The sequence below is a fragment of the Cryptosporidium sp. chipmunk genotype I genome (assembly GCF_004936735.1).
Source record: "Cryptosporidium sp. chipmunk genotype I strain 37763 chromosome Unknown contig_7, whole genome shotgun sequence".
NCBI lineage: Eukaryota > Apicomplexa > Conoidasida > Eucoccidiorida > Cryptosporidiidae > Cryptosporidium > Cryptosporidium sp. chipmunk genotype I.
The window spans coordinates 32,232-58,250 of NW_027125616.1; the positions used below are offsets into that span (position 1 = coordinate 32,232).

Here is a 26,019-nt window from a genome sequence, read left to right on the forward strand (position 1 = left end):
AATCATGTAACTTATAGCTTTTTTTTAAATTAGGTACAAGCACCTTTAAATTAAATATATATTTTGATCTCTCATATTTTGAACTTAATTTTTTTCCCATTTTCCTCGTCCTTTCCTCATTCTCATTTCTTCGTTTTTTCTGTTCTCTTTTTCCTCCACAACCTTTCTTTATATGCATGCAGGTCGCTTTTGGCGCCACCCCACATTGCCGGCATATGATGCATTTATTAGTAGTGGCGAGGCACTCAAATAGATTTTTCTTTTTTATTTAAATTGAAATTTGAATTGAAATTGAAAGTATTAGTGATAACAACTATAAAGGTTTTATTCAATTATAACAATAGTTATTACTATTATATTAATACTATTCCTGCCTTTGTAAAATATTACTTTTTGAATGTATTATTTATCCTAATCCTCTTTCCCCTCTATATTAAAACTGTTAAAATATTTTAAAAGAAGGGAAAGAGGGATAGTTGATAAGTCGCTAATCACTATTTGAGTAATACTAGAAAAGTAAGAAACAAAATGGTTCCAAGTGGATCAAATTTTGAGCTGGGAGCATCGACATTAAGTTCTGAAGCAGTAAAGAAAGGATGGAATGCATTTTCAACGTTAAATAATGCAATAGATGGAGTTAGAAAGGTCGCAAGTGATGTAGTGGGATACAACGGTGGAACAACACGAGGAAATGAGAATTATAAAAGAGAGCCAGGGAACAATAAAAGAGCAAGTATATTAGAGAAAATAGAAGTCGGGCAGGTATATGGAAGATTAAAGAATGACTTAAAATTAATACAAATATTTGAAAAAGAAACGAAATCGATGGGAAATTTAGAAATTGTTTCTTTAAATAGTAATATAGACTTTTCAAATTTGACAGTAAGATGGAGACGAAAGATTGGAGAAAAACTAGTTGATATACAAGGTAAAGATTCAAGCCTAATATATAACTTAACAGCTGATGATGTAGGAACTATTATTATAATAGAAATATATCCAAACGGAGAAGCAAACGACTCTTTAAATATTACTTATGGAGAATTAGGACCAATAGAAATAGATGATACTACAAAGATATCTTTATCAAAGTCTTTAAAGACAGGTCTTATTAGGTTTCCTGTACAAATTATAAGAGATGAATTTGAAAGCTTAATAAACGCAGATAATAACCCAAGAGAATTAAGAAATAACGAGAACTCATTAATGACGAAAGATATTTTGGTAGTAACAAATGATGATGTTAAAGTAGTTAGAAACGGAATGACAAGTTCAAATTCAGGCTTTGAAAAGAGAGTTGAATGGTCAGCAAAATACTTTGGAGGTAATATACACATTCAATTAAACCACCACTCATCGTTTTGTCAAGAATTCACTCTTTGCTCTGGATACGATACTCATAAGCAAAAGATATCCGTTAAAGCAACAAGCAGAAATGCTAGAGATATTGCAGCCTTGACAATTAGATGTTTAAATATTAGACACTCAATTTCACTGGAAGCCATAATTGGAGGAGGAGTTTCCTGGACTGCAGAGAACTCTACACTACATAATTCAGACAAGACTGAAATCGATGAAAATAGGAAATTAAATATTTTTGCCTATATAGGACGTCTGGAGGATGAAATAGCAAATCTGGAAAACGGAAAGGAAAGACTTAGTGAAGACAAAAAACGTATTCAGACTGAAAAGTCTGTTTTAGAGAATGAATTAGCCGAGACTATCGCAGCTTATCAAAATATAATTTCCCAATATCAACAGGAAAAAGATGCCAAAACGAATATTAATCTATTTTCACCAAGCCATAGCAGTAGAAACTCCGCTGCGAAACAAAATAAAGAAATCAACATAGAATTTGGACTTGAAAACAAACAAGAAGCCAAACATTTCAATTATAGTCCAAACAAAAAATCCATTGGCGCAAATCCAAACAACCCCAACTCCTCCAGTCTATTACATGGATACAGTGGAACCTATCCCTCAAACAACTCAAAACAAGGAGGAGCCGGAAACTCAGGAAATAGCAACAACTCCCACCATAGCGATTCCATTCCACAAAACTTGGCTGAAATCAATAAACTACTTGAAGAAAATGCTTCTCTTAAATTATCCATCTCTCAACTTAATACAAAGTTTGAAAATGAAGTTGGCGCCAGAACACGTGTTGAGGCGGGCTCTAAAGAGTCGATGGAACGAATGCATGCAGAAATTGAGGAATTGCGTGGGAGATTAGAAAAGTCTGATAAAGAAAAGGAAGAGTTTAGAAGATTATGTGAGAAATTAGATGGCGAAATGTTTATTAAAATTCGGGAATTGGAGAGTATTAAGTCAGGACAAGATTTGAGTCAGGCTCGGGATTTGGAAAAGATGCAACAATTGCAAGACCGTATATTGGAACTTCAGAGCCAGAATTCAGAGAAACAGCAAGCAATTCAAACTTTGTCAACAGAAAAATCAAAGCTACTTAAAGATTTTACATCTTTAAAATTAGACTTTGATAAGCTCAAGGAACAGCATAATCAACTAAATAAGAAATATATAAGTTTAAGTCTCGAGAATTCAAGAATTCATGATCAAGAAAAATCACCAGAATTAGGCAGTGAGCCCGTAAAGACCAATTCCCAAGACAAAAATGACCAAACAACTGACATTTTAAAGCTAAAAAATGAACTTGAAGAGTATAAAAAAACTAATACTGAACTCAACCAGACTATAACTCAACTCAAATCCAGAGTACGAAGGTTAGCAATGATCAATTCTACTTAGATTATAAGCTTTTTTCGTCCAATTATCTCCAAAAATTTATAAATCCATCTCTTATCCTTAGATTATTTAATCATCCTATTAAATAACTTGTTTGTCCACCTTTTTTGCCTTTATATTTTGTGGCCTCACTTTTTGGCGCCAAGTGTGAAATTCATCTTTAAAGCTTTCTTATGGACAAAAATCTGTAGTTATGTAGGCAAAGTGAAGAATATGCAAAGAGATGTAAATTTGAGGAGATACATTCTCCAAGTGTTTTCTTCCCCGAATGTGGTAGCCTTTGCTTCTGAAAAAGCCAGGAATGTATTGGATAAGGAATTTGGAGTATCACTTAATTCACTTTTAAGGCCTCTTGGCGTGGAATCATCTTCGAAGTTTCTATGGCCTCTAGATGAGACTTTCAAGAGGATTGAGGAATATACTTCTGATCATAGCTGGCAAAATAGAGCATGTAGAGAAAGCTGTCCAGCTTTCTTGTCATTAAAAGAAGTATTTCAAAATAAACCAAAAGGTTCACCAGCAATATGGACTCCTCAAAATACAATTGAGGAAATTACTATTACTATGCAAGATAAAGAATATAGAAATGATGCTTTTGAGGTTAGATTTATATCACTTTGTGATCCTGAAATAATACAAGAAAATGATACTCAAGTTTTATATTGTACATATTTGGAGGCAATAAAATCTTATGAAGACTTTATTAAGCAATTTCCATACAATGATCTCATTTCATCCAGCCTTCTTCATAGTGGAGGCAAGCAGTTTGAATCAATGCTTAAAGAGTTTCTCCAAAATGACTTTGAAATTAATGTTAATGATGATCTTATAGAATTTAATAGTGAGTTACCTTTTTGGTTTGAAAGATGGTTAGAAGCCTATAGTGAAAAGTTAAATTTTTTAAATCATGAAAGTATATCCCAGCCTATAGGGGGTATCGTATTTGTTGATATATCAGAAGATGATCCAATAGAATCTATTATTGAAATCACCAATTCGCTCAAAACTGGAAAAAACTTTGAAAAGCTTGGGGGAAATACCGGATACTATCTTTTCGGTAAAAAAAATAATTCAGGATTCATTAATAAATCCAACTATTTATCCGATACCTGTAATATCACGAAACCACACTATCTACAAGAATCTTATTTAAATGATTTTCCTCTAATTTATATATTTATTAACGATGAAAAGTCTAATTTTGATTTAATGGAGGCTGATCACAATATTATTTCAAGCTTTAAACTTTCATTCCCAGAAAGCATTTGCTATATCTGGAACATTAAGGGTCACGACGCTTACGGAGAGATTAAAGATCCAACTAAGATTGTTTGGCCTGGAACATTTTCACACCCTTTTAAGAATATTAATCCAACTTCTTCAGCTAATAGATTCTTTGATTGTAATGAAATGGAGCAGCTTAATAGCTTTATTATTGACTCAATCAAGAATAACTTTGTTCCTTGGTTGGAAGTTACTATTAATAGACTATGTAATCATGTCATTCAGTCTAGAAAAGGACTCAAAAATCACCTAAGAATTCTTTGGAGAAGACCTAGAAACGATAACACTGCAAGCTCAGACGGACTTCTTTCTACTCTTGGAGTTGGATCTACATTTACTAATATGGAAGAGAGATCTCAAATTTTTGAACACGAAATCTCACTCTTTTCTTCAAAATCGAACTCAAATGGAAATAATAGTAATAAAGGATCAAATATGCCCGCATGTCTATACTATTCTTCAGGATCTATTGAAGGTCAGACAAGATTGGTTGCAGATCTATGTTTAGTATCAGGAATTTACTCTCAATCAATACATTATTATAAGCAGATATTATCTGAATATAAGCTGGATAAATCCTTTTTACACATAGGATCAGCATTTTTCTCAATGTCTGTTGCTGAGATACTCTCAGACTTTGATCTTGGGACGGTAACCGAGTACTGTATAAACTCTTCAAATTCATTTTTAAAAAACACAGATGAAATTGGAACCATTTCTGCTATTAAGTCACTAATGTTTCTCAGCCTAGTGATTCTAAACTCATTTAATTTTAAGAAGAGATCTCAGGATCATATTACAGCTCAAGATGTTAATTCTTTTATGATCAATAATGTATGTAAGAATATTGTAAGCTCTTTATCTAAGATATCTAATGAATTTCAGATTTCTCAGCCAAATCTCAGACCAAGATCCCTCTTCTCAATTAACAAAATGGACTCTCAAGATCACTCAAAAGATTCCGTTATTAATCAATATTTATCAGATCTTAAAAAAGTAACCGGTATCCCGAATGTTTATAGAGAAAATAGTATTTCAAGTATTTTTGGAGTAATAAACTATGTAATTTCAAGAGTTTTGTATCTATCTTCAAGCTTATCAGATTTAAACTTCAGAATTCAGTCAAATCCTATGAATCTTTCACACTGTTGGAGTATCCACACAGCTCAAGCTGCTCAAGTATTTCAAGATCTTGGATTTTTTGGAATCTCTCTTAAACATTATTTAACCATTCTTCTTTATATGGATAGATTTAAATATAAACATATTGATAGATACCTTAAGTTACACTCTGCAAGACTTTGTCAGAAGCTTTCTTTACTTGCACAATCCACCTTACTTTATTCTAGCCTGATACTAGACATCATTAACGACAAGATCTCATCAAATCATGAGATCTGTTCCAGGGCAGATTCTAATCTTGAACTAATTTGGCTCCAAATAAGTGAATCCGGCTCTTCAACCTTAATTAACGAACATGATGTTGAAATCGGGCTAATTTGCTATAGAGAATTTATCAGATCATTTGTAATATACAAACAAGGAGAAGTTAGATCTAATACTCCAGCTTCAGAACCAAACCATATATTTTCAACTATGGCTTTGAATAACTTTTCAAATGTCCTCCCCTCTCAAACTCCAACTACATTCCTAAAGATCCCCCTTCCTGTTTTACTTGCAGTAGGAACAGTACTAATTCTCGAGACAGACTATGAATCGCTATTTAAAGCATTTGGAAAGAAAGAAAATGGTACACTAAATCGAACAAACTGCACTTGTAATGACAAAATTTCAAATATACTTGATCAGAAAAAGTTTTGTAATCATAAAAGTAAACCAACAGAAATAGAGGTACCGGGTACTACCATATTAAGATCTAAATCACAATATGAGAATTACTTATTCCCAGGACAGAATTTTTCTAAGCAAATAAGTCCAAGATACTATAATAATAGAAATGAGGACGAGTTTCAGAGTCTACTTGAAAAAGCAAACCGTCTTTTGGACCATGAATCTTTTTTAGAAAGCTCAGAAGCAGCGGAACTTAGATCTCAGTACATTTTAAGACGTAATAAGGAGAATAACAGTCTAAAAAATAGCCATAAGCCTCCTTCTATCAGTCCATCCAATTTTTCAAATTCTATCAGATTTTCATTTATTGGCAAGGTTTGTAGTATTGAATTCTACCTCCATAACCCACTTTCATTTCCAATAGTTTGTGAGTCTCTTCAAATATGGGGTCATCTGAGACTTCACGATGGATCTACAGCAGCTACTCATACTCTTAAAGATAATGAAAACTATAATATTGGTAAACAATCCAAAGGAACAGTATTCTTTGAAAAATCAATCATTCTAAATCCAAATGAAACCATAATCCAGAAACTTTCTGTTATTCCTCTTGAAGCTGGAGAGCTATTTCTTGTAGGTATCTCATTCCTTTTGGATGGAAAAATACCAATCAGACAAAATTTTGGAGCATCCTATATTAATCTTGATAGACGACTTACATCCAAACTTGGCCAAACTGGAAACTTCAACTATTCCAACTTCAATAAAGAACACTTTGGAATACAAAAAATTAATATTCTTGGTCATTCATATAGTTCGTCTATACATTTTGGAAATATCTCACAAAAATTATTCGATACTAAAAATTCTATTAATATGTCTCAAGATCAAGGTGCCGATAGGTACCGTAATTATGAAAATCAACATCAAATCAAGCACGATTATTTTGATAATAATTCACTAGTTTTATATTCAGGAGTTCCATATACACTCCCCATAAGTATATCAAGTGAGAAAAATGCTAACGCTTGTTTAAAGGATTCTACTTTGCTAGTAATTCCATGCTTTTCTAATAACTTTAATATCCAGATGAGGTACAAGCATGCTCCTCCTGAGATGAGTAACTCAATTATTAACTTTAGTAGTTCTGGATGTGTTTTTAAACTCCCAACTATTGAATTACAGAGAGCTCATGAATTTGACCTTACTTTATGGGTCAACTCTGAATGTTCTGGGAACGTTTATTTTTTGTTACTCAATTCAAATAGTTCATGCGAAAATCTTGCAACTGGTGATACAGTTCTGGCCTCTTCTTCCAAATCCAAAACTAATAGAAGTATTATCTTTGCCAGCTTGAGTTTCTATTTCACGAGTTCTGTTTCAATGTCTTGCACAGTTTTACCAGGAAAAGAGGAAACTTTGAATCGGCTTTTGCTTAGAATTAGAAATCAAGTACCTAAAGAAGTATTAATTTACGATATTTCTGCTTATCCAAGTAAATGGGTTGAGAAGTACAATACGGAATTGAAGACGAATAACATTCAAGAAAGGCCAACTCTGACGTTATCGCTAAAAAACCACTCATCCAAAGAGTTTCAGAATGGAAATTTGAGTCAAAGTAATCAACTCAGGAGAATACCTCCAAATGGTACTTTTCAGATTTTCTTGAATCTTGAATCCAAGAATAGAAACACTTTTTCTATTTCAAAAATCAATTTAATACTATCATGGGTACTTAGTGAAGATGATAAATCTTTGGATTACTTGAATTCAACTCATCTTCTTTCTGGACAAATCTGTATATACAATATTAATCTATTTGATCCTTATTCGATACCATTTAACGGTAACAAGAATGACGAAGATAAATATCAACCGCTTTCAATTTCTATGAATACCAAAGATCTTGATCACTTATCTGAGAACTCCTTACTAGATGGAGATATTCATCTTGTTGAAACTAGTATTACATTGACAAACATCACAATCCAATCTACCATTATATGTAGTTTAATATGTAATTCAAAATTTTTAACTTGCCAAAGCCTCCAAGATGATCTTCTTTTACCTTCAGAATCCCTAAATAAAAATAAAAATAGTCAAGAAAGTTCTTCCATTTTAGCTCAAGGTGACGAAAATTTGAATCTAAATCAACGAATTTCTTCGGCTTTGGAATCTGGAGAACTTAAGTGGGTTGGGCCAACAGTTACCCATATTAAATTAAATCCAAGATCATCTAAAAGGTTGAAATTGATAGCAGTTGTTCCGTTTAAAGGTATTTTTTCGACAAATACAATACAATTATTGATTAGGGAGAAATATCCATTCTTTCCAAGTTATATTAGACTTGGAAATAAAGGAGACCTCAAGAATTATACTCTTAATAACCATCATCCAGACATATTCTTTTATATTAGCTATATGAAGTGGATGCCCCAACTATTTATAAATCAAAATGATAAACCTATCTCTAGATACCCTATAAAAACTGATCAAGATTGTCTAATCCACACATTTTCTTACTTTAAAGGGAAATCAAGTTGTAGTAATAATAACAATAGAAACCTACTTCCAGCCTATATAGAGAACAAGGGAAGTTTTAATAAGAAACCGGGAATACATCAATTGAGTAAAAAATCCTCTATTGAAGCCAGATCTAAAGATAATTTATTGATTCAAAAGAACGAAATTTGTAATATTAATAAGCTAAATGCAACAATTCTTGATAAATGGCTTAAAAATGAAGAGTCCGCGTTTGATAATGGAGGTAACGTTAAAATTATTAACAACTCTAACACATATGGAACTGCAAACCTTCCCCAAAACTACCTGAAAAGAAGACTAATTGTCCAAAGACCACACCAATCCTACTTCCTTATTAGAATGTAGTCAAAAAGGTTAGGTAATATTTTTTTTAAGAAACAAGTACAAAACTTCTTATTTTAAAATAAATTATGACTATTATTAATATTATTATTACTTCCTACTAGAAAAAGAATCTAAAAAACTCAGGGTATGTATTGAGACTAAAATTGCATGCATGCAGAGCTGCATGCATGCAATTATAACGGTACCGATTAAGCCAGCTTAATTTTCGTTGAAAAGTCACTCCCGAATTCCCTCATTTTTTGTTGTACTCCTTTCTTAGAGTGTTACAAAAGTCCCGAATATACTTAACTTAGTAAACATGTAATTAAAAAACCAATAATTTATCGATTTGCTTTAGCAACACGTTCTACCTCATCCTTTCTCTTAATAGCATAGCTGTTTGGATTTTCTTTGGCACAGTTCATAATCTCATCGGCCAAGCACTCAGCAATGGTTTTAATGTTCCTGAAAGCCTGAGTACGAGCTCCAGTACAGATTAGATAAATAGCCTGGTTAACACGTCTTAATGGAGAAACATCAACAGCTTGACGTCTGACGGCACCAGCTGAACCAATACTGGTCGAGTCTTCACGAGGACCTCCATTTTTGACAGCATCTACAAAGACCTGAATTGGATTCTGATCAGTGACCAGATGAATAATATCAAAAGCAGCACGAACTATACGTATAGCTTGGTTCTTCTTACCATTGTTTCTACCATGCATCATTAATGAACATACAAGTCTTTCAACAATTGGGCAAAGAGCCTTTCTGAAACGCTTAACTTGGTATCTACCTGCAGTAACTGGAGCATATACGCAAGCCTTGTCCTTGACTGCAATGTAATCTACAAGAGATAAGTCAGAAACATTGACGTCGTCATAAGACCACTTGCCGAATAATTTAACATCAGAAGTAGAAAAGGTTGCCATCTTAATTCCGCTTCTTAAACCAATTTCTTTGAATCAATCAATCCTTAAAAGTCTTTCCTTCTTAGTAAGCTCTTACTAGAAATTCTCAATGCTAATTCCTCTCAATTCAGGAACTCTTTCTTGATTTATTTGTCAAATATTTTCTATTTATGTTAATAGTTAGACACTAAAACGTGTCTATTGAGTTAATTTATTAATAGTATTTAAAAATTTATTTTAAATTTGAAATCATTTACAATATTTATTATTATTTCACTATGACTCGTCTAAATAAGGCGTCTCAAGTATACATTCTGCGCGAGAGACCGCCCAAACTTTAGGCGGGCAATGTGAATTATTAATACTAATGAATATGGGAAGAAAATCAGACTTCTTGCGAGGAGTGACTTATTTGGGGCTGCTAAGTATTATTATTACTACCACTGCCTTTGCTAGCATTTTGGTAAGTACGCTTGGAGTTGGGATAGATTCTGGTTGTGGTTCTCTCGTTATCCTTAAGGTGGTCTGACGAGTTCCACTTAATACAAATACACACACGTCTCTGACCGTGTTGACCTTGGCCTTTCTCACTAGTGCCATAGTATTGTCTAACAGAGTGGTCATATAGTGCAATATGGCTAATTGCACAATTTTCACACGGAAAAATGGCGGACTCCTCTAAACTTGGAACAGGATTCCTTTGCATGAAGAGTCTTTTCATTAGCATATCCTGGAAAAGTCCGTGACTAATTAGTATATTAGTGTTTCCTTGATATTCGGTACCTGTCTTTTGTAAATCTTCGTAACTGATTTCCCACAATAATTCTGCCACTTTCTGTGCTCTCTCAGAGGCTTCTTTGAAAGTTTCCTGAGGTTTACCCCACCACCCTTTCTCTGTTATCCTATCATCTAATTGAAAATCCGGAAATTCGTCCATTATCTCACTCCTCTTCTTCCCATTACAAACCTCCCTTGACTCTCCGGGGCTTTGTACGTGTCGTCTACCTTTAAAAACCCCTCCAACTTCACATAGATCTGGGTTCACAAATACTGGAATACCCAGAATTTTCTGGATCTCGCTCGCCGTCTCCAATGATCTCTGCATTGGCGAGCAATAAATTGCTTTGAATCTTGGATTCGCTAAACTCATCGACTTTTGATCCTCCCTCTCTTGTTTCCACACCTTAACACTTTCTGAAGCCAAATAAAGCCCAGTCTTTTCTGCCTGTCTACGCCCTAACTCCGTCAACATCGGATCTGGGACTCTGTCTTCATTGTACCTCTCTCCTAAATCTGCTGAATCATTATTATTTGTTGCATTGTTTGCCGACTCTGCATGCCTGATAAAAAACCACATTTCTCTTATTCTCCGCTTCTTTTCATACTTTAAATTTCCTGATCAAAAGTTTTGGCGCCAATTCATGCATGTTATATCAATCAAATCTATTAATATTTTCTACATGCAAATTCTACTCCAAGCTAAGTCCCTTTTCCATCTAACAATCATTATATACTAAAATATAGATTTTCACTGCTAACGCTACTTTTTGCTCTTTTAAATACTACAATTTAATCTACTATATACTGTGAACCCTCCAAACCTCCTATCCTTCCTCCCAAAACCCTAGAAACATCATTGCTCAGATCCTCAAACACTCCCAAGATTCCCCAATGCCAATCTTCTTCCCTATTCATAATCTTCCTTCCGTGCAAATCCTTTAATCATCTTCTTGTGATATCCTCGAATTTATGTCTACCACACTTTAAATCGTTTTGGCGGGAAAGTCTGCCAACATGTTAAAAGCTTTTAATTTATGAATAAAAGTAAATTTGATATATAGAAGAGGCTGAATCACCTTTTTGAAAATTGGGAAAAGATGGATCTCCAGTTAGAAGAAAAGGGAGTTCTAGAGAGCAGAAGTTTGGTTTGGGTAAAGCACCCAAAGTTGGCTTGGGCTCCAGCCACTATTTTAAGAAGAGAGGAAGAAGGCTTTGTGGCTAGAGTTGAGGATGGCTTGGAAGTGAAGATTACTAGTGAGCATGCTGAGAAGCATTCTGTTCATAAGTCCAGTTTATCTGGAATACCTAATCTTCTGGTTTTGGGTGATTATTGTGAAGGAGCTCTGTTACATAATGTAAGAACAAGATATTACCAGGATAATATATATACTTGTATAGGGAATCTTATATTAATCAGTATTAATCCATATAAGGTTATCCCAGAGCTTTATGGTAGGAATCAGTTTAATTTATACAGAAACGGTTTGGAATCAATCAACTCTACGACTTCTAACCATAAATCTGACGAAAGTAAAGGTGACCAATACACTGGACTGCCTCCTCATATATTTAAGATGGCTCAGAATTCCTATGACTCCTTGTTTAAAGATAAAAAGAGTCAGAGCATCATAATTACTGGAGAAAGTGGAGCCGGGAAAACAGAAGCAACAAAGATCATTCTTTGTTATTTGGCAAATATACAAAAGTCTACATCTTGTGACTTTACTGGCGGTCGTTCCATATCTACTCTAAGTCCTTTAATTTACTCACCTAGTACAAGTCCTGTGAACTCTGTGCCTTCGAAGACAGATGATTCTTCAATAGAGAATCTGGTACTAAGGAGCAATCCAATCCTGGAAGCTTTTGGGAATGCAAAAACAATAAGAAACGACAACTCATCTAGGTTTGGAAAGTTCATTGAGATCTACTTTGATGCTACTGGGAAGTTGAGAGGAGCTTCGATTTCCAACTATCTTTTGGAGAAATGTAGGCTTACAAATCAGCAGGAGGGTGAAAGGAACTACCATATATTCTACTGTCTTGCAGCAGGCCTATCCAAAGGAATCTTCCCTGAATCAATTTCAAAAGAGCTTAATATTCACTTTCAGGAGGATTTCGGAATTATTAGAGAGAGCATCGAGATCCAAGGAAGAGATGATTGCGCTGAAATGAAGGAGGTTTTGGAATGTTTAAAGTGTATTGGACTTTGTGAGTCTGAGATCTTTGAGATCTTGAGAGTATGTGCCGGTATACTACATCTTTGTAACTTTGACTTTATTCAAGAAACTGCAAGTGATGCTCCAAAAGTACACAATAACCAGATGGATTCTTTTAATTTAGCCTCTAAATTACTTAAGTTAGATCCAAATGAACTCTTAAACGTATTCCAATGGAAGAAGCTAAAAGATCCCGAGACTGGAAGAATCATTAGGATGCCAGTTTCTCTAGAAGCAGCTTTTCAGACAAGAGATTCAATGGCAAAGGCGATTTATTCCAAACTATTTGATTGGCTAGTTTTCAGAATTAACAAGTCTATGACTAATGGATTGATTAATAATAGTGGAAGTGCCGGACAAGATCATTTCTCTAAGAAGACTTTTTCCGGAAGATCTATTGGTCTTTTAGATATCTATGGGTTTGAAGTATTTGACTGTAACTCATTTGAGCAGTTTTGCATTAACTTTAGTAACGAGAAACTGCAGCAACAGTTTAATCATCAGATGTTCCAAGAGGAACAACAAGTTTACGAAGGAGAGGGTATCGATTGGACAAGAATCGACTTTATTGATAATAAGGTAATCATTGATTCTCTTGAAAAGAAGCCAAATGGTATTTTCCCACTCTTAGATTCGGAATGTTTAATGCCTCAAGGGTCGGACTCATCATTTTTAAATAAGATCCTGAAGTTTTCAGGGGATTCAAATAAGACTCATAACAACAACCAGGTTGTTTATAAACCCAGTAAGATGTCAAATAGCAGCTTTGCTGTATCGCATTATGCTGGACCGGTGATTTACGATACCAAAGGATTCTTAGAGAAAAACAGAGATCAGCTACATTCAGATGTCACGGATCTTTTGAAGTCTTCAGAATCGTGTCTAATTATCGAATTATTTGATTCCAGGCCAATTAGTGATAATTCGGTAAAAAGATCTTCAATTTCAAGATCCGGCACCGGTATAAAACTAGGTGAAGATCATTTATTAAATGCTAATAAAAATACAGTTAATCGGCCAAAAGGAATTCTAGTTACAGTTAGCGGTGCTTTTAGAGATCAGCTTAATGGACTGATTGAGACTTTGAATAGTACATCTCCCAGTTATATTAGATGTATAAAGCCAAATAGTAGAAAGGCAGTGCATGAGTTTGACAGCTTGGATGTATTACGTCAGCTAAGATGTGCAGGTATGCTTGAGAGCATTAGGATTCGGAGATCTGGATACAGCGTAAGGAGAAAGCTTAAGGACTTTTATAACAGATATAAGATCCTTTATCCTTCTTTTGAGTCCCATGACTTTACTGGAGCCAAGAATTACTCTTTGATTTGCAAGAAGATCTTAGAGAAGTTTCAAAGCGATCTTCAAGAGGGTCTGGATGAAGAGGAAAAAAAGAAATGGGACTACTCTTGGCAGATCGGAAAGACTCAAGTTTTTGTTAAGGACTCTCTCCAAACTCAACTAGAACGTTGTGTATCTGAGGCTTGCCACAAATATTGTACATGTATTTCAGCGACTTGGAAAATGTACAAGGCAAAGAAGGAGTATAAGCAAATTAGAAAAGCCTCAGTTAGCATCCAATCAAGTTGGAGGTCATTCCAGATTAGGAAGTCTTTCTTGGAAATATTAGTATCTAGAGTTGATGCTGCTAAGGTAATTCAAAGGAGGTATAGAGACCATCTGAGAATAAAAGAAGAAATTAAACCTGAAGAAACCAGAAATACACCAGAATTTAACACGGTACCTAAAGATATTAGTCATGATCAAAAGGTATCGAAGCTATTGGATAGAATGGAAAATAATGAAAATCAAGATAATGGTCAGAACTTATCTTCAAAATCGGTTCCAACGAATGTTTCAAGACTTTGGGAGATTTTGGATTCTTTACAGACAAATAGTGACAAAACCAGACAAGATTTAGACCAGAATAAGGAGGTGGTAGAGAGGAAGGATGAGGAGATTGCGAATTCAAAAATAGAAATAGGGTCCTTAAAGGATAAGATAGCTTTATATGAAGGCCAAATTAGCTCTTTAGAGTCCAAGATTAAGTTAATGGAATCTGAGCATAAGAGGATCATAAGTGATTTGGAGTATAAGATGGAGATTTCAAAGATTTCTATGGAGACTGAGACTAGTAGGATCTCAGAATCTTACGAATCTCAGAAATCCGATCTCAATAGCAAAATCTTGGTCTTGGAGCAGAAAATCGAGGTAGAAAAGAACCGAGTGCTATATTTGGAAAGACTTTTGGAACAGTCTGACAAGGATTTGTCAGCTCTTAGGAAGCAGTTTTCTGCAGAAATTGAGGATAGGCAACATGAGAGAGAATATTGTATGAAAGAGACAGAAAGGTATCGTGAAACACAAGTCAAACTTCAAAGTCAGCTTTCCATGCTGGAGCAGTCCAGATCGGCAGCATTAAAAAGCGTGGAAGATTTGAATAAGTACAAAACCAGAGCTCAAGAGTTCGAGAAGGAGAATTCTGCTCTAATACAGGAGCTCAATGAAAAAAATGACCGAATTTCCCAGCTGGAGGCAGCAAATCAACAGCTAAAGTTATCAAAGCAGTTGAGATCCCAAAAGCTTGATCACAGCTACTCAACCATAATGAGTAGGTCTGATATCTCTACGTGCGAAGATGCTGTTTCTTTAAGCGGAAGTGGAACTCCAAATTACTATCATATTCATCCATCTTCTCAAAAGTCTTCAGCAAACTCGTTAAGATTAACAGAGCTGGAAGGCCAATATTCTGAACTTCTCGATATCAATAACCAATTGAGAGAAAACGTTGATATCTTAGAGGACGACAAGGCAACCCTGCAAAAGAGGATTCTTGAACTTTTCGTTGAGAGAAGAGCGCTTATGGACGAAAATAAGTCTCTAAATGTTAGATTCCGTCAGAAATCTGCCCAAGTTGATGCTCTTAAATCCACTTTAACAGAACTCAGAAATACCGCTGAAAACAGTCTAAACGAGATCAGGAGTGAATGGGAAAGCTGCGTTCAGAGACTAGAAGCTACTCAATATGCTTTAATGGAATCTAGCAAAGAATTAGAGGTGGTTCGATCAGAAAGAGACGAGCTTCTTGCATGTCTAGATGATGTGCAACATTTTACTGAGGCTACGATGAAAAGAAGACAAAGATCTCTAACTTCTTGCATCACAGCCAATGATCCCAGCCATACTGCTGCTGATTCTTCTGAAATACCAAGCTACATTCCTTACGAAAATAATATCGACTCCTCCAACCTCAACATCATGAATGCTCACTCTCCAACTGTTAATTCCTATAGAAGAAAACACGATAAAAATACGGAGAATTAATGCTTTTTTCTCTAAAATCTAAGTTGTGTCTGCATGCATGCATCTCGTGGAGACGAGACGAGACGAGCATTGATGCTATATCCGTGCTTGCTTCGAAGTTGAAATTTTAACTTTGGGGTTTAATATTCTGAAAACTGTAATCTTAAAATGACGATGATAATATTAATGTTAGAAACAGACACACTTTTAGTATTTTGTTAGGAATGAATTAGTAGAAAAACTTAGCTTCGATACCTTAAACTACTTATATATATATGTACTTTCATGCGCGCCACAAATGAATCTCTTCAATATACTTTTTCATTTTTGCAAAAAAAAAGCAACCCCAGTTCAAAAATTAAGAGAGAAAAAATCCATTCTTTTCCCATCTTCCTACCTTCCCCGTTAGACTTCCTATTGTTTATTGCTTCTACCACCGTGCCATTTTTTCCAAAGGGCCCGCCTATCCAAACTAACCAATCCCCACACATAATCTAAAAAGTGGGTGGGGGTTGGCGGCAAACTACCGGCACCCGCATAGTAATTAATTTTTCTCTATCCCACAAAAGTTAAATTGGTAAAAAATTGAAAGAGGGATATAGAGGAGAGGAGGGCGGTAAAAGGGGAAGAAGAGTTAAAGAGGAAAAAAAAATAAATAATGCAATAAGAGGTTTGAATCCCAGAAAAAGAGTGAAAGGAAGAAATAAAAGGGGAAATAAGGAAAAATGGCAGTGAAGCCGCAGATTAAGACAGAGAAAGATGGAGGGAAGGGTGAGGAAGATCAGTCTCGTCCTCTTGATCAGGTTGATATAGATATAATGAGAAAGTATGGAATGGGACCGTATGTGTCAAAAATTAAGCAAGTGGAGACTGAGGTCAAAGATTTAATGTCAGCTATTTCAAAACTGAATAGTATAAGAGAGTCAGATACTGGTTTGGCTCCCCCATCTCAATGGGATTTGGCAGCTGATAGACAAAATATGCAAATGGAGCAGCCTCTACAAGTTGCAAGATGCACAAAGATTATAGATGCTGGCACAGAGGAGGCAAAGTATATGATTAACATTAAACAAATGGCCAAGTACGTAGTTGGATTAGGAGATAAAGTTGCTCCGACTGATATAGAGGAAGGGATGAGAGTAGGTGTAGATCGAACTAAGTATAAGATCCAGATACCTTTACCACCAAAAATAGACCCTTCAGTTGCAATGATGACTGTGGAAGATAAGCCTGACGTTACCTATAATGACATAGGAGGAGCAAAGGAGCAGTTGGAACGTCTAAGGGAAGTTGTAGAGATGCCTCTATTACATCCCGAGAGATTTGTACAACTGGGCATTGACCCGCCAAAGGGAGTATTATTGTACGGTCCTCCTGGTACTGGAAAGACTCTAACAGCAAGAGCTGTAGCAAACAGAACTGATGCATGCTTCATATGTGTTATTGGCTCTGAACTAGTGCAAAAATATGTCGGAGAAGGAGCAAGAATGGTCAGAGAACTCTTTAAATTAGCAAGGAGTAAGAAGGCTTGTATATTATTTATAGATGAAGTAGACGCAATAGGAGGAGCAAGAGGAGATGAAAGTGCCCATGGAGATCACGAGGTTCAGAGAACTATGCTTGAAATTGTTAATCAGCTAGATGGATTTGATGCCAGAGGTAATATAAAGGTCCTTATGGCAACTAATAGGCCAGATACTCTAGATCCTGCTCTCCTAAGACCTGGAAGATTGGATAGAAAGGTTGAATTCGGGCTTCCAGACCTGGAGGGCAGGACTCAGATCTTCAGAATTCACGCCAAAGTAATGAGCATGGAAAGGGATATTAGATTTGAGCTCCTTTCCAGGCTTTGTCCAAACTGTACAGGAGCTGATATAAGATCAGTCTGTACTGAAGCTGGGATGTTTGCGATCAGAGCAAGAAGGAAAAGCATCAGCGAAAAGGATCTTTTGGACGCTATTAACAAAGTTGTTAAAGGTTATAAGAAGTTCTCTGCTACAGCAAAGTATATGGTTTACAACTAAAGACAAGTGTGATAAGTAAATATCAAAAGGAGAACATAAGAAAAACTTAAATATAACAATATAACCTTCTTCTAGTAAATATTCATTGAATTGTACCCATAATACTCATTCTTGAGATTCTGGTATTCATACCAAGTATCCTCCTCAAAGTCTTTTTCGGCTCTTAACTTTCTATATCTCTGAGCATATGCAATAAAAGCTACCAGCAATAGAAATATTCCTCCCAAAGCTATAGCGAAGGAGATACTTGGCTGAGGAACTGGATAATATCCAACACTGTTTATTATGCCAAATGCCTCGTTCATCAAGAATACATATAGACATATTGTTAATGAACATATCAAAAATGCAGCGAAACTGAAGGCTGTGGATAACCTCAAACTTGAAATGTTACTTCTTAGTGAACAAATCATTGCTCCTGTTAACATTCCGCATGTTATTGCTAGAACTATAGCTGTTGCATATGAGATATTCTTCACGATTCTGTATGCATCACACTTGTGTGAATACCAAATGCATAATGGTGATGTACAAGTCAAACCAAGTGCAAGCTTTGCTGCTGTCATACATGCAATTTCCCAAACTTCATTATGTGATTGTGTCCTCCTACCTATTACTGTTAAGAGTCCCCAATAGCGTGGGTAGGGATAAAACCCCTTGCCTGCTGCATTATAAAGCCACGAAGATAAAAATATACTCATCATTAAAAGTACCATAGATCCAACACTAGCTGATAGTGCTGCTACATTTAAGTCAAATTTTGTCTTTTTTTTTGCCATCTTGAATCACTCCTTTTCTTACTCAACATAGCCATAGGGATGCACTAATTCACCGACATTCTGGCGGGCTTTTTCTATTATAGTTAATATCACACAACCAATCAAATAAATAGCAATAATTTTTGTGTGGCTGTGGAAAAAGTAAAAAGTGAACGTGTGAAATGGGTTTCTTAAATGAAATCTAATTATTTGGTGTTAGTGGAATTGGCATTATGAATGAATATTCTGTTTTATATGTTCCATAGCATTGGTGATGTATAATAAAATGATATTAATAGTAAATACCAACTCTCAGATATGGGATGTTTGGCTCTATTAAGTTGTCTGAGAAGTCTCTGTAGTGAATAAATGCAAAATACTTGGCCTATCTAAGATTATTTAGAAATATGGGCCTAGAATCTTAGATTTCGAATTATTTTGATTAGTAGACATTTAGATCTAGCATTTAATTATTAGTTGTGAAATAGAATTGCATTTGAGTATATTCCAAGCATTAATATATAGGATTTGCCTCATGTTTAAAAAATGAAAGTATTTGAATAATTGTAGTTCTTGTAATAGTCTCTGAAAAGTATCAAAAGATAGAAAGGGGAAATGGGCTTTGTTCATGATTAACCATCCAGAATTTTGAGAAATAGTCCACGTAAAAATGATTCTGCCTCAGTATCGAAAATTTGAATCAGAATATTAATGGTTTCCTGAACCAAATTCTTTGAAGAAAACTTTTCAACGATAAAATTAGTAATAGTATCCAAAGCATTTTGATCAGATTCACCAATAATACGTTTCATCTCAAGTTCAACATATTCTTTGTAATTCTCAAATTGAATGGATTTTAATATATTTTTCCAGTTTTCTGCAGAAAATACCTCTTCCTTGTTGTCAACCAAATGATTAAAATCCTTCATCAGATTAAGAGAAGAAGAGAGCGTTGAATGATTGGTACTTCCATCAGTACTATTGATATTTTCAAGACTTTCAATAGGGTTTTCAAATTGATTTTTCTTAAACTGGGGTAAATTAATAGAAATCTTGCCTAAAATACTATCATTGGTAATAGTATTTTTTTGGGTTTTAGTATCTGGGAGATTTATTTCTTTTTCACTGAATCTACTAGGACTTTGAAGATTATCAAAAAATTTTTGAGGTTTGTTGTCACTGAATACAACAGAATCAGTCCCATTCCTTGAGGTGACGTAGCCTTCACGACCAGAAATCTCTAAGTCAGGATTTAAATTAGAATTAGAATGATCCAAAAGGTTAGACTCAATCAATTTTTTATCAGACTGAATAATCTCAGAAATAATATCAAAAGTTTTCTTATTCGAGGATGAAATGAACTTAAAGTTATGATAGGATTCCTGTAAGGTATCAAGCAAATACCTTAATGTTAAATCATTAGAAATGTCCATCTTTTCTGGAAACAGCTTGACAATTTCATAAAGTTCGTCATCTAACTCTTGTAGCTTTCTCTCAAACTCTCTATTATCTTCCTCAAATCTCTTGATTCTTGATTTCTCTTTTGGGTTCTGTGGAAACTCAATAAACACTCCGCCCTTATGTATCTGTGAACTGGGCCCTGACTCATAAAAATTAGAATATGAAGCTCTCTTACTTACCGTTTCTAAATCATCATTATTTGAACTTTTATTACAAGGCTCTGTAGAAATTTGTTTTTGTTCTGAACTCAATTCAAATGTCATCCCCGCCAACAAACGCTGAATTGATATTCTCAGTTTTGAATCTGAAGCTGAAAGCTCGTTCAGTATTGTTTCAATTGTGCAATCTCCTCCTCTGCGCTTAAGCATTTCATTAATTCGGTTACTTTGCCACTTTGCCATTTCTTTATCAATCCCATGCTGGTACTTTACCAACAACTGCCCCCCTGAAATCTTTACTCCATTCAAAACATTAACTGCATTTATCACACCTTCTGGAGAATCAAACTCACATAAACCAAAAGAAGATAGCTTCTTTGTTGTTGGATCCTCCTGACGGCTCCATCTTAAAATCGTACCACATTCACTTAGCAACTTTCGAATGTGCGTATTTGTGACCTGCGCCGGAATCCTCCCAACATACACTGTTGTCATTCCCGGGACCGCATTTAAGTCGACTCCCATCTCTTTTGACTTTGAACTTATATTTGACCATTTTGAATTCTGAAAAGCTATTGATTGACTCTTTATTACCCCTCTTCCCTGGTTTGACAGCCCTAATCCATGATAACGTGTTTTTGTTGTTTCATCCTTCTTATTTGGATTCTGGTATGACATTTATTTTTTCTTCTAGCTTCTCCTTTGAAGTGATATCAGTAGCATCTAGTATAGGTACTAAAACTTTGTTATTTTCCTTGTTACTTTTCCTTGACCTAGAGTTGAAAACTTTCGGATATTAATTTTCAAAGTCAATTCTACCCTTTGAATCTATTTATTTCCCAAAAAATACCAAATTGTATCAATTAATTCAACTTTTTCATTAAAAAATAGTTCATATATAATTTAACTTATTACTGAAAACACATTGACATTTTTTGTTCTACCGCCAAATGCTCATTAGTATTAGATAACTATTAAAATACATACTCCAAGTAGTTAAATTATTGGCTTTTTGCCCATCGCAAAAATTATATTTCCAAAAAATTATCCACTTCTGCTAATCCAGTAGTTTTATTTCATTTCATTATTTCCTCATTTGTATTTTTTTCTCTTTTTTTGTTTTACTTTACAATTTTTTTCTTCTTTCATCCTCATTTAAAATACAAACATAAATATTTTTGGAAATTTCAAAAATTTGTTTTTTTCCACATAATTACGTAATTGTTACTGCATGCAAACACCGGTATGATGGCAATTACTTTAACAAAAATACTTTTACTATTTGCATGTATTACCGGTATTAACTGGAAGAAAAATCGCATTTAATTCGAACATTTTCTTGAATATTTTATGATCATGCAGGTTCGATTCTCGTAACGCCTAAATTTTATTATTTTTGAGTGGATGAGGGGCCACACAGTAAAATTTTGCCCTCTTAATTATTTGCTTGTTTACATGTTATATTCAGGAGAGTAGAAGTCGAACAAAAAAACAATCAAAATAAAAATTGGCTCATTAGTAACTTTAATGGAGCAAATATGAATCATGTAACTACCTTCTTGGAGCGAATGGATGACCTTTCTAGAAAGAATTACATAGAAAGAAATGGAAAAGGGAAATTATTCAATTTGCTTAGAAAAACTGCCACCCAGGTTTCTTTAAAAAATCAACTCCTATATACAGACTATAAAACAGGGAGAACTTTGACCTTCTTTGAGGAGCTTAATAGAAGCTTTCCCATTATCTGCCTCGTGCTATTCGAAAGAAGAGTAAGGTCAAAATCAGACGGAATTGTTGTTAGATATAAAGAGTTTAGAAGATGCAGAGATCATTGTCCTGAGATTTTTAGACAATTCCTAACCCCATCAATGTATGCAAAAATGTTCAAAGATTGTTATGGGTTTGTTTCTCCAACGAAATTCATTAACACATGTTTGAAAATACTTTATACTTTCCAAATCAGATCAGAACTGGGATATATTAATCCCATGGAAGAAGTTATCACATACTACGACTTTTTATATTGGATAAAAAACTCTATTAGAGAAAATTCTGAGACAAAACTAGGTCTAGTAAAACAAATTTCTATGAATCATCCCAATTTTGAAAACTTCTATGCTAATTATGTGATAGAGAGGATAATTTTTTTTTCTGGGTCAAAGAATAGTATAATAAGAATTCAAGATCTAATTTCTTCCGACCAATTTGCAAAGTTCTTAGAATTACGGCTTATTGATTCCCCAGAATCTGAAAACCCATTTAATCCTCAGCTAATTTTTCAACTATTTGAATGGTTTGAGTACAGAACCCAATCAATTGTAACAGAACAAAACGGTTGTTTAACTACTGAAGACAGTGAAAACCTGAATCTATCAATTGGGAACTTTGAGTATAAGCTATTTCTACCAGAAACGCTTCAACAATTACTAATGGATTTTGAATACATTATTCCCAAATTTGTAATTTATAGAATTTTTGAGGTCCATTCGGAAAACTGTAAGTTTATAACTGATTCTAATGGGCAAACAAGAACTGCTCTAGACATTAAGACAGTTTTTAAAGTATTGTTTTCCTTGGAATTCAGAGAATCCCCACAATCAATCAATTGGTTTTGGAATATTCTAGATCTTAATGATACAGGATATATTGATCAATCAGTGATTAGTTGTTTCTGGAAGAATATGGTTACAAGCATCGAACAAATCTACTCAATTGAAGCTCTACCTCTTTTTGAACATATAAGTGATGAAATTTTTGATATGATTTGTCCAGGAGAATTTGAAGGTAAAATTTACAAAAAAGCCTTTAAAGACTCTCCTATGGCTTCAATAGTAATTTCCTATCTCTGCGACCCAAAAGCTTTCATTGCAATTGAAATGAGAGAAGAAATCATTGCTCAAAATGCTTCCAAAAGTTTGGAAAGCAGTCAATCTAGCCTTGATCTCGAAAAACCTTTATCGAACTCTGACTCAAAGTCAGAAACTACAGATTGCTCGGAAGAAAACAGTAGTGATTCTTAGTTTTTTTCATCCCCACCCTTTATAATTAGCACAAATCGTCCATTAAACCATTCATATTCCAAATATTTATTGGGTACTACAGTAGCAATAAATTAGATAACATAATCACGAATATTATTTAGTCAATATAAAAAGAGAAAGAATTTCAAGTACTATAGTACTTTCTTGATACATTATGAAAATCATACTTTAACCTTACCTAAATGTTGAGGGAGCAAAAGGTTGGTACTGACTATTTTGTCTCGGGTCAGAAGAATAGTTATTAAACTGTCTCGCTGTGGAAATTTGTTGTCCCTGGCCCATTTGGTGAGGTAAATTATTAACTTGAGAAAAGTTTGCAATCCTAACATTAACGCTGGGTTGAGGATTGCTCGGTCTAAAATTGGCCTCATAATTGCTAATTCTAATGGCATTAAATGTATTGGCATTAATGCTTGGATTCGCTGAGCAAGTTTGGTGGCAAATGTTAGGCATTTCAACTCTTTGATGATTGCTAGAATTATTTGGAAAGATTACCTGAGACTTAGGAGGAGCGAGCCTATATGTGACTGTATTGGTGGTATGTGGCTCATTATGTATGGGTATAGCGATACCAGAGGTATTATATACACTAGATTCAATATCTTGTGTCTTTTTTGGAGTTTTTGGCCTTACTCCGCTCGATTCAGTTTGTACTTTCTCATTAGTATTAGTAGCCTTATTGCTTGTATGTTCAGTAGGCTCTTCAGCTTCTGCAGATTGCTCCATTTCCTTATACCATTGTGTAATCAAAGGATAAGCCATAATAGCCTGAAAAAGATCATGCAATTTTGGGAATTCTTTGAGTAATTTTTCCGTAGAAACGTCATTCTCATTTAAGAACTTGGAATTTTCCTTGATCAAAATGGAATCATCATAAATAATGCTAAACAAGAAAAGTTCTGAATAGCTTGGACAATTACAAAATTGCCTTGAAACTTCTTTGACTTCTTTTGTAGTGGAATCAAGAGCAATAGCCTCCCCCTTTAATGGAATAAATGGATTTGCTGAAAAATCGACCAAAATAGATTCAACAGATTTAAAAAATTTTCTTCTAGATTTCAGATAATTTTTGTAGTAGTTATCATCGGTAACTGCAGCTCCAGAATTCTTTTTTGTGTCCTCAATGATTTTGTTAATATTTCTATTGAAGTTTGTCACTCTAGAACTGTTCAAATCTGTTTCGGTAACTTCCTCTTTTGTATCTTGGAAAATTTTACTTTCTGAAATCTTCTCAAGTATTGCAAGAAGTAGCTCATTTCTCCACTCAGAAAGAGTTTCTGAAAATATGTCCAAAGCGTAGTCCCTGTATGCATCAATTCCATACTCACCAATCTTTTTGGCAATATATCTCAAAGTAGGAACGGTACCAAATAGGTGAAATTTGTTGTTATGTATGATTAATGGGTAAGAAAATCCAGAATCTTGATCAACTGAGGAAGAATAAACACCAATATTAATGTTCTCATCATTCAATGAAATATTAATAAATGAGTGCTTAATTTGCTTGCAGAGCATAAAAAATCGAATTGCTCCACCAAGTCCTACATACTTTCCGAGGTCGTAATAATGAGCAACAACGCTGCCAATATCAGTAATAGAAACAATCTGCTTCATTCCAGAAATTGAAGTGTATGCTGCAGTTGTAAAGTTTGGGATACTTGGAGAAAAATGGGAATAATCCATTGGATTTACAAAGTTATTTCCTCTTTGATAAATATCTTTCGGAGAAACTCCATGTAAATTTTGATATGAAATAAACCTGTTTCCGCCGCCCTGTCCAGCCCAATACTGAGTATCATTGCCCTGACTAGGCATGTTTGTTTCTCCTGTCATATTTTCCCTCTGGTTTCTTCCGATATTCAAAAAGTTTGCCAGCCCTGAAGTCCAGGAATTTATTGTATTGTTCATTTTCTCCCCTTGTAATAATTTTTAACGATTCTAACCAGTGTTTTATAGTTTTTTGAACTCAAAAAATCCGAAATCTATACAAGTACATGGGTATCACATCCCCTATAATTATTACTTTAATGTTAATTTCTGTTTGAGCGCGTTTAGTGTGGATTGTAATGAGATCTTTAATTAATCAATTCAAAAAATTATATATTATTTTGATTGCACCCCTCCTTGTTCTGGATAAAAACTTGCCTATAATATTTAGAATTTGCTATATAAAACTATTATCTTCCTCAAATTTCCACACCAATATCAACTTTTTTCCTTTATTTTTTTTATTTATTTATTTAATTCAACTTGTTAAATTTTAATCAAAAAAAAAAAAATAATTTTTCAACTGGACGATTTCTCTTAAAACTTTAAATAATCTCCATTACTAATCGCCGGTATAGAAAAATTAATTTACCCACATTTACACGTATGCAACTGACATACATGCAATGACGGTGCAAGTTCATGTGGACAGATTATTTATTTAAAAAAAAAGCTTTGGTTAAAAAACCTGAAAGTTAATATAATTGTTATCTATTACTTATTTTTAATAATTTTCAATTTAAGTAAAAAATTTTTATAAGGTTTTTTTTTAAATATAATTCATAAGGTATACCTCGTAAATGATTATCGAAAAAAATGCGGGAAAGCTGCTTATTATTGAAATGTCCAAATGTTAATAGTCAAATTGGAATTGGACCTGAAATTAATAATACT

At 34.3% G+C, this 26,019-nt stretch overlaps 10 protein-coding genes across 10 annotated transcripts; 5 read left to right on the forward strand and 5 right to left on the reverse strand.

The window, feature by feature from the left end:
• Positions 1 to 528: 528 nt before the first annotated feature.
• On the forward strand, positions 529 to 2,766 carry ELE39_003556 (putative coiled coil; the record flags this gene model as incomplete). The annotated part of the gene is made up of 1 exon (XM_067346660.1): positions 529 to 2,766. One exon carries the CDS (start codon positions 529 to 531, stop codon positions 2,764 to 2,766), a length of 2,238 nt encoding a protein of 745 aa, XP_067199973.1.
• A 210-nt stretch (positions 2,767 to 2,976) lies between these two features.
• On the forward strand, positions 2,977 to 8,727 carry ELE39_003567 (putative low complexity; the record flags this gene model as incomplete). Its single annotated transcript, XM_067346671.1, has 1 exon — positions 2,977 to 8,727. The coding sequence occupies one exon, from the start codon at positions 2,977 to 2,979 to the stop codon at positions 8,725 to 8,727; it is 5,751 nt and encodes a 1,916-aa protein (XP_067199984.1).
• A 320-nt stretch (positions 8,728 to 9,047) lies between these two features.
• On the reverse strand, positions 9,048 to 9,638 carry ELE39_003569 (ribosomal RPS5; the record flags this gene model as incomplete). Its single annotated transcript, XM_067346673.1, has 1 exon — positions 9,048 to 9,638. One exon carries the CDS (start codon positions 9,636 to 9,638, stop codon positions 9,048 to 9,050), a length of 591 nt encoding a protein of 196 aa, XP_067199986.1.
• Positions 9,639 to 10,038: 400 nt separating this feature from the next.
• Positions 10,039 to 10,974, reverse strand: ELE39_003570 (phosphoglycerate mutase family; the record flags this gene model as incomplete). Its single annotated transcript, XM_067346674.1, has 1 exon — positions 10,039 to 10,974. One exon carries the CDS (start codon positions 10,972 to 10,974, stop codon positions 10,039 to 10,041), a length of 936 nt encoding a protein of 311 aa, XP_067199987.1.
• Positions 10,975 to 11,494: 520 nt separating this feature from the next.
• On the forward strand, positions 11,495 to 15,937 carry ELE39_003571 (myosin head family; the record flags this gene model as incomplete). The annotated part of the gene is made up of 1 exon (XM_067346675.1): positions 11,495 to 15,937. One exon carries the CDS (start codon positions 11,495 to 11,497, stop codon positions 15,935 to 15,937), a length of 4,443 nt encoding a protein of 1,480 aa, XP_067199988.1.
• Positions 15,938 to 16,641: 704 nt separating this feature from the next.
• ELE39_003572 (26S protease regulatory subunit 7) lies at positions 16,642 to 17,940 on the forward strand (the record flags this gene model as incomplete). The annotated part of the gene is made up of 1 exon (XM_067346676.1): positions 16,642 to 17,940. One exon carries the CDS (start codon positions 16,642 to 16,644, stop codon positions 17,938 to 17,940), a length of 1,299 nt encoding a protein of 432 aa, XP_067199989.1.
• A 71-nt stretch (positions 17,941 to 18,011) lies between these two features.
• ELE39_003573 (multi-pass transmembrane) lies at positions 18,012 to 18,719 on the reverse strand (the record flags this gene model as incomplete). Its single annotated transcript, XM_067346677.1, has 1 exon — positions 18,012 to 18,719. One exon carries the CDS (start codon positions 18,717 to 18,719, stop codon positions 18,012 to 18,014), a length of 708 nt encoding a protein of 235 aa, XP_067199990.1.
• Positions 18,720 to 19,330: 611 nt separating this feature from the next.
• Positions 19,331 to 20,995, reverse strand: ELE39_003574 (RNA-binding domain; the record flags this gene model as incomplete). Its single annotated transcript, XM_067346678.1, has 1 exon — positions 19,331 to 20,995. The coding sequence occupies one exon, from the start codon at positions 20,993 to 20,995 to the stop codon at positions 19,331 to 19,333; it is 1,665 nt and encodes a 554-aa protein (XP_067199991.1).
• Positions 20,996 to 21,855: 860 nt separating this feature from the next.
• ELE39_003575 (uncharacterized protein) lies at positions 21,856 to 23,337 on the forward strand (the record flags this gene model as incomplete). Its single annotated transcript, XM_067346679.1, has 1 exon — positions 21,856 to 23,337. The coding sequence occupies one exon, from the start codon at positions 21,856 to 21,858 to the stop codon at positions 23,335 to 23,337; it is 1,482 nt and encodes a 493-aa protein (XP_067199992.1).
• A 195-nt stretch (positions 23,338 to 23,532) lies between these two features.
• On the reverse strand, positions 23,533 to 25,266 carry ELE39_003577 (glutathione S-transferase; the record flags this gene model as incomplete). Its single annotated transcript, XM_067346681.1, has 1 exon — positions 23,533 to 25,266. The coding sequence occupies one exon, from the start codon at positions 25,264 to 25,266 to the stop codon at positions 23,533 to 23,535; it is 1,734 nt and encodes a 577-aa protein (XP_067199994.1).
• Positions 25,267 to 26,019: the final 753 nt, after the last annotated feature.